We start from the raw sequence: 8,164 nt of genomic DNA, 5'->3' as shown, positions 1-8,164 counted from the left end.
TTGTTGAGAACCCTTTCCTGCTCATGTATCCGTCAGCAAAGGCCTCAGAAAGAAGCCTCCGCATCAGCATACTATCGGAGGCCGTGATTGAAATTGGTTGCTAATTACGCATAGTGACGCAGAAACCAGGCGTTAAAACGGGGTAAAGAGTAAAAAGTCAGGACAAATTCATTTCAGCGGAAGGATGTCTTTGTTCACATAAAAGGGAAGTAACTGTGGTCAAATAAGCCATATAAACTTCGCCTCATCGAAAAGCTGTTGGTTGGATTCAAGGTGCATTCCTCTGCAGAAACGAGCTTCTTCAAACAAAATAAAACTCACCTTAGTGGTGGCATGCAAAGCAATACCGACCAGACAGGGTCTCAAGAGCACCTTTCCGTTTAAACTGCTTCAGAAATCCCAAGAAGGCAAACGGACACCTTTTCATCCCAAATCCTTGAACAGCAGCTGATCCTGGCGCCGAAAAGCTGGTACCGTGCAAGATACAGACATCAGTCTTCGTAAGTATCGATTTCAAATGAGAAGACACCCTTCCTAATTACAGGAGATCCGCGCAAACGGGACTCTCGGGGAGGCAGCCCTGCTGCTAACCAAAGGCAGTTCTCGGGAGGACCAAGGCAGGCAGAATACGAGCACGCCGCTATGGCCCCTTACGAAGCCTTGGACTCAAAGCCAGCGTACACTATTGGGTCCCTCAAATTTCTGGTGGCACACTTCCCCGCTCCTCACTTTCGGGGGCAACGAATATGGTGTTGAATTGCCCGCCCAAAAACCGCCTCAATCCTCTCAAGATACTTCGCGATATTCAACAGTCGGCTCTCTTTTAACAGCCAACCATAGGAGAATTTGCAGAACTATGGCTCACACCAGATATATCTGTCACGGAGGTCTCAATAGACCGTTACCCTACTTTTCAAGCTGACTGAAAACACAGGAAGGCAGGTTACTGTACACTTACATTTGGCCATTGCATCCCGACCTTTCTCTCCAACACCATCGCTGCACTTTTGTGCGATGCGCTATGGATTCAAGCGCAGCTGCGTTGGCCTGATTTGCCTCTTCTCGTCGTAGTATACAACTGTCCCCTCGAGACCACCGCAAAACTACCTGAACGGAGGCCTAGCACATTGAGTCTGGTGGACATTTTGCATCGGCGCTGACTAAAGTCATTCAAAAGAGCGCTCGCCCCCGCTATTTACAGTGCACGCCAGCTGTCATCCTTGCTGGATTCGGTTATCAATGAAAGAACAAGTGTTACCAGGTGTTGATTAAGACTCTACTAGCAACTAGGCCAGAAAATCGAAACCTCAAGCATGGGTTAAAAACTTCTGCCTTCAGAGTTATGAGAAATGACCATCTTCTTCTACCAACTTGAACTAGAACAAGCTCTAGTGGAGAAGCACAAAATCCCTATGCAGAAAATTCATGAAGCCGATGCGGTGTTCATCCTAAAGAACTCGGCGCACAAACGAATGGACCTAAAGCTACCTGAAGGTCTCCGGCGTCTTTTGGAAACAAAGTCTTAACTGTTCTACAGAATGCTAACTGCACGAGACAGAAGATGAGCTGGCATCTCATAAAATACCGTACCCCTGTTAATTAAAAATCCGCCGGTGGGAAACAGGTGACGATACAGACCTCGCCAAGAAAAACAAAAACGTACTATCTGAGTGCATGACACGGCTGAGGAAACAAGCCAACCATCACCTACCTGATTGGCAGGATGGATCAACCCGTAAGTTACCCAATAGTGGTATCTGAATCCCATTGAGAACACAAGACAGGCTTGTATTCGACCCCAGCTACCCCGCTAACAATGCTTTTGACAACACGTAACTGCAAACAGTTTCTAACTGGACTCCACAGTGCAAGATTTCCGTTATTTTTTACACAGGACAAATCGCTTCAACACTTCGGGTCCGGTGAGATCCATCCAAAGACACTGAAGGAAGTGTCGCTCACAAAGGCGTACTTTGTCATCCGACTGACCTATGCAAACTTTCCTCTGCTTGGATGGAAGCGATTGTCATACCAGTCTACAAAAACTGGCGATCGCGTATCACCAAGAAGCTACGGGGCCTACTTGTCTCACTAGCACACCATGTGACGGAATGGAACGCATTCTGAAACAGGCTATCATAAATCACACCAGTACCAACAACATATAGGACTATAGGAGTGAAGCATAGCGTGCAGAACCTGTGCACTCACAAGGAGGGTGGCCGAGCCTAGGTGGGTAGACCATCTTTTCTTGGAAGAACGAAGCATCATTGTATGGATTCGTACTTTCAGACGCAGGTGGTGATGGCGTTCAGGCTAGTCGTGGTATCACACTCCGAAAGTAATGTACGGTAGCATCGTAATGGCTTTCTAAATCCTTTATTGGAGGCCCCTGGGGGTTCTTGAAAAACAAGTTGAACTAAACCAGATCTGTGTAATTCTGAACCACTGAAAGAACAATGAATGGATGAGTGCACCATACTTTCAGTTTGCTGGAAAAGGTGATCCCACAATGTCTCAAAGGAAAGTTAAAGGCCGAATGCTGAAAAACAGGAATAGTGCACATCTCCAGGTTTATTCAGGACGTAAGGCGAGAGTACACTTCCAACACGTAACTGGAATAACTTGTAATGAAGATGCTGTGAATACGAAATGGGGCCTCGCGTGTGTAACTAGCCGCGGCAAATTTTAAGTGCTGTGTGGGGTATTCTGCCGGAGGCATAGGAGAATTACCTGCCAACAAGTAGTTACGTTTCCCCGATTGTGTAATGGCAGAGCGGAATAGTTGGCGAGACTTGAATGGATGCGGATAAGGCCATACTGATTTAGTTAGTGTAGGTTATTGGAGAAAATAGTGATTCAGTGAGATAATTTCGTGAACATCCCTACAGGCCTAGAGGAACCGTAAGTTAGGCTAACATAGTGTTACGTGGATGGGCCATGGTAACTTTTTGGTAGTTCCGATAGACGCTTTCTGTTTCCAACACCGCTAGAAGAGCTCTAGAATCGAGCAATGAGGGGAACAATAAATCGTAAGGGGGGAAAGTTCGAGGGCTTATTGTTTGAGGGCAAGCTGATGACAGCGGTTATTTCGTTTGATTCACAAATACCATACATGGGTAGGCCGGAGGTACTCCGTGACGCTGGCGGCTAACATTGACGAGATGGACAAAATTACAAGGGCTCTTATTTTCTTAAGAATGACATCTGATGAGGAAAAATACGGTAGTTGAGGGTTGAAAGCGGGGGGCAGAAATATGAGGATGGTCTTAGGATGTGTCTTCCCGCCTGTTATTCAATAAAACACTTCAAACTGCAGAAAATTTGGAACTGAAATAACGGATCTGGGGAGGCAGTAGAACTGTCATGATGGGACCGGCTAATTTGAACTAAGACCTGAAACGATCACTATGGCTTCTTGGCCTTGGGCTGTTGGACGTACAACCAAGGTCACAAAAAAGCGTAAGTGGGGATGGAGAAGTGGGGGGATATGAAGTACGAATAAATGGTAGAAGGAGCGTCAGAAGCAAAGTACGGCGAAGCTGGAGAGCTTCACTACTGTTGCTCTGGAGCGGAGGCTGGTGTATGAGTTCCTTGGGAGAAGAAGTTCATGCAGGCGCACAAGAAGGAACTCGAACTTCACGGAAAATGACTGACTTGGTGAGGATTACAAAGCAAAAGACACTGAGGCATTTAGATTCAATGGAAGTTCCAGTTCCCGGATGCGGCTGGGGCTAAATGCAAATGCAGCTAAGGGAGCGAGAGGGCGCAGTCGAAGTAGGAAGCAGACTGTTGCGAGTGTGATATAAAACTATGTATGGCAGTGCCGTGCCATCACTTCACTGAGACACTTCAGTTCCCGGCCAGCTCCTCGGCGGACGTCGTGATTGAGGTGGTTGGGCTGGGATATGCAGTTCTGCGGGCAGCGAGATGGTGTGAGTTTTCCAGATGATTCCGCAGAGAGAGCAAAACCGACGTAATATCGCAGGGAGTGTTTGTTCCGATCGGAGATCTCTTCGGGTGTAGTTTACAAATCGGGTGGAGTGTAAAACGACCATATAGGATGTCCATTGCACGTATTACCGTAGGTCGAATCTTGGGACGATAAAGCGGGATAAGATGAGACATGATATTGTCCTTTAGTAGGGAAAACCTTAAAGTAACGCCGGTGACATGTGATTAAATGAGACAAGATAAGGATGGATATTCACTCAGTAGTCTAGTCACCAAAGTTGAGCTAATGATGCCAGTGTATTATTATACTATGTATGTAATATTGCATTATTGTATTATTATTGTTCTTATTACACTACCTGAAATGGAGGACAGTTCGATGCAAGTAGCCAGAGAGGAAGCGTGGTAAGACAAATCCAACGCATAGGGTGGATGTTTTGCTTGGTTGACGAGGCGGGTTTCGGTGCGGTGTAGCGTCCGTCATGACTTGAGCAGCTACAGTTATGCACATCATTGTAGGCCACGGGCATCGCGGAGTATCTTCAGGCTACCCCAGGTGTGTTTTTTACAGACGAAAGGCCAGTTTATTCAACCGTACCGTACGGCGGTTCCAGTTAAATAAATTGACCCAGCGATGCAGACGGCTTAAGAAGTACAGAGACTGTCGCAGTTGTTGGTGAAAAGCAGTCCGGCTGGACTCTAGAAAACTTACCCGTCAAAAGCACCGATTGCAGGGGGTTGAATGAGGCTAGGTTACTCTCATCCGGCTGACAGTCAGAAAGGCAGATGATACGAGTGGAATATTTGTGTCGTTTGCTTAGGTCTGAGGTAACTCAGAGCCCAGAATGTGCGGCGGGATATGAATGGTTTGAGCCAGATGGGAAAAAGGATCCCATGAAGAGGCTGATGCACTCTGTACGACCTCAGGGGAGTCATATTTGTCGCGCTCCTATCCGCAGGGGATCAGTGCGTATGAACCGTAGTTTACGGCGGTTCCAGTTAAATAAATTGACCCAGCGATGCAGACGGCTTAAGAAGTACAGAGACTGTCGCAGTTGTTGGTGAAAAGCAGTCCGGCTGGACTCTAGAAAACTTACCCGTCAAAAGCACCGATTGCAGGGGGTTGAATGAGGCTAGGTTACTCTCATCCGGCTGACAGTCAGAAAGGCAGATGATACGAGTGGAATATTTGTGTCGTTTGCTTAGGTCTGAGGTAACTCAGAGCCCAGAATGTGCGGCGGGATATGAATGGTTTGAGCCAGATGGGAAAAAGGATCCCATGAAGAGGCTGATGCACTCTGTACGACCTCAGGGGAGTCATATTTGTCGCGCTCCTATCCGCAGGGGATCAGTGCGTATGCCATGATTTCCAAGAGAAGCTTCGGTAAGAAATCTGAGATGTTGGAGAAGTTAGATACGAATTATGTGAGTTCTGCAAACGTTTGAGGCCAGCTGTTGGCTGAATAGTTGATGAGAGTGGGAGTTGCGGGGTGAAATAAACAAGGGTGGCATACTGTGAGTAGTGTGAGGCAAGATAAACATGTAAAATGCACGCTACCTGGGGCATTCGTGTTAGAAGTGTCACCATGAATGCTACCGGGATACATGGCCAAATTCGAACCGCTGAAGCAGCCTTGCAAGAATGGACGAAATTGTTGATCGGGTTTGGAGTGCGTTTTAACCCAGGGCTGTTAGGGAAACTGGGCCCTCCTTGCACTATTCTGGACCACGGAATATGAATTGAAAACGCTTTAAAGACTGTATACTGGCGGGAAACTGCAGGGAAATTGTTTGCGATGACTGAGATTACCGTGGGAACTCACGCTGGTCAGTTTGTCACATCATATGTGAGAATCCGACCATGTGAAACTGGGAATACAGGTGATAAATTGTAGTCGTCAAGGTTGCTGGTGGTTGAAACATAAGTTTTCTATGGATTTGGTCGCTCCTAGCTACATCTTTGGTAGGGACGCAAATAGCATCACCCTGGGGCTATTTCCAGACTGAAAGACCCACTTGGGAGATAGGGTCCATTATGTTGGAGTTTCGCGCGTGTTCTGGATAAATGAAAACGTGAGCATAGTTTTTGGTGTAGTGGAAACGGGTCAGTAACTGTGTCATGGAATATAGCAGGTAGCCGTTATATGTGAAATATTTTACGGTGTTCCAACCATGACAAGTTTATGTGCAGGAGTTACTCAAGAAGGTGGGAGTTTTCGGACGCTCTAGTGTTCTTCGTGGCCCCACTGAGTACATTTTCGGGCATATTTGCGTCATTTTCCGGGCAAAAGAGCGACAAATGCATTCGTCATTCTGTCATGGAGCGGAAAAACTTGGGATAAAGCACGATGAACTTTGAAGGATTTGTCTTCGGAAGTTCCCCTTCAAAGCACCAGAGACCTCTCAGGGAAAGAGAGGAACAAGAACCATGCAAAGGTGCAAGTTTTAAAGCTAGATTACTGTGGATGAAGGGACGATTTAATTTTTTGAGTGAAAAAGTAGTGGGATCTGCTTTGAAGGGCAAAATAATGATTTTCTTTTAGTTTATGTACGGGGCGTTCGTTTTGTCTAGAAGACATATAAGCTGGGTGCCCGCAAAACGAGGGAAGATCGTATATTTTGGCCACCAGCGTTGAGTTGCGCGGTTATTTGATATAAAATATAAAAGGTATCAGATGAAGTCTAGATCCACGAGGAATTCCAAATGATGTGCATAACTGGAAAAAGCGAATCACCAATGCGTTAGAGATAGGGCCAGAAATCGTTTGTGTAATAGAAATATCATTCCCCAGTGTTCTCACCAATAGAATACTGGCTCATCGAGAATTTCCTGCAGTCGCGGGAAGAATTGTATAATTACTCGGTAGAAAAGATGGTCCTACCAGCCACAGCACGGTTTGTTAGAGAAAGCAAAAAGTTTGTTGGGCTGGGTAAGGAAGTCTATAGTGAGGGTGCAGCCAAACAAAATATTCTCTCTCCAGGCATGGAAAGTTTGTGGGGCCATGCAGACAGTGGTTTGTGTGGCCGTAGCGATCAGCGTCCTCGTTGCTCTCTGGGTGAGTACACCTTTATCTGGATGCCGAAAGCACTCCATTTGAAAGAAAAAACACGACCTGAAACACAATGCCGACATGTCGACATTACATAGGGGCATTCTGTTGAGTGGTACTAGGTGCAAGGGCAAGGCTACGTCTTCCAAGTAGAGGAGTTTGGCTGTTAATTTGAATAGGCATGCCTTAAACTAAAGGTCGGAGGGGTTCGAGCAAATTCGTTGGGAAGTATGCGGCTTGGTTACGCAGCCGTTAAGAGTAGCAAGTTAAGACGTGAGTGAGGAAGCTGTCTGAGTTTCGGAAAGATAGCAGAATGGTCTGGCTTACCGAAGAGGCGGACAGTCCCCGGAAAGCCCGTACGTGGGACTGTGGCTAGTTTCCCTTTTCTCTAGGGGGTAATTGTGGGGACACTTTATTGCAGAAAGAGGATGAACAGCGTGCTTTAATGTGAAACCTTCCATTTTTTTGGAGGTGAGAGGTAACATCTCGTCCTTCAACGTGTTTAAGGAGGTTGGCCAGTGGGTCTACCAATTAATCGGTCGCAAGTTGTTCCCTGTAACAATGTAGTTACCGCGGCGATATACGAAGCGTGAGACTATGGTTGTAGCAATGAAACGGCAATAGAACGGAAGATTCACGGATTCACGGATTGATACACATTCTAGTGGGGCCCGCTGGACACGCTCACTGAGGGTCACGTCTTTCGTACATCCTGAGTAGACAACTTGGTTGGCGTACTCCAGGAGCGGTCTGACGTAGGCCCCATAGAGTATTTGGAAGTTCATGCGAGTAATACGGGAGAAGGTGCGTCGGATCATCCGTAGAGTGGCGAATGCCTTTTGGGCCGATCTCTCATGGTGCAGTGAGAAGGACAAGTTTGAGGAGACTCAGATGCCCAAATCCTTTTTGGCATCTGTCCTCATGATGTTTTCTGGTTCTTTCTCACCATGCATAACAAAGGCATTCGCTGAGTCTCCTCCAAACGACATGTGGATGCACTTTTTGTCATTCAGAGGAAGGTGCCAGTCCAAAGACCACTGCTTGGCAGCGTCTACATCCATTTTGAGGGCACTGGCATTGGAACTCCAGGATTTCAAGTCGTCCGCAAAAAGTAGACATGGACTCGCAAGAACATCTGGGAGGTCGTTGACGTAGATCAG

At 46.8% G+C, this 8,164-nt stretch overlaps 1 protein-coding gene across 1 annotated transcript in view; it reads right to left on the bottom strand.

The window, feature by feature from the left end:
- The window catches only part of T265_04912 (hypothetical protein), a gene marked incomplete at both ends in the record, with an annotated part of 23,789 nt that extends 16,000 nt beyond the window's left edge, over positions 1 to 7,789 (bottom strand). Inside the window, one exon of the mRNA XM_009169772.1 lies at positions 7,576 to 7,789. Within this exon, the coding sequence (XP_009168036.1) occupies positions 7,576 to 7,789 (214 nt within the window). The remainder of the gene's footprint in view (positions 1 to 7,575) is intronic.
- Positions 7,790 to 8,164: the final 375 nt, after the last annotated feature.

This window comes from Opisthorchis viverrini, assembly GCF_000715545.1.
Source record: "Opisthorchis viverrini unplaced genomic scaffold opera_v5_86, whole genome shotgun sequence".
In the NCBI taxonomy this organism is placed as follows: Eukaryota; Metazoa; Platyhelminthes; class Trematoda; order Opisthorchiida; family Opisthorchiidae; genus Opisthorchis; species Opisthorchis viverrini.
The sequence above is the reverse complement of the archived record's forward strand: the minus strand, read 5'-3'. Positions and strand labels throughout refer to the sequence as shown.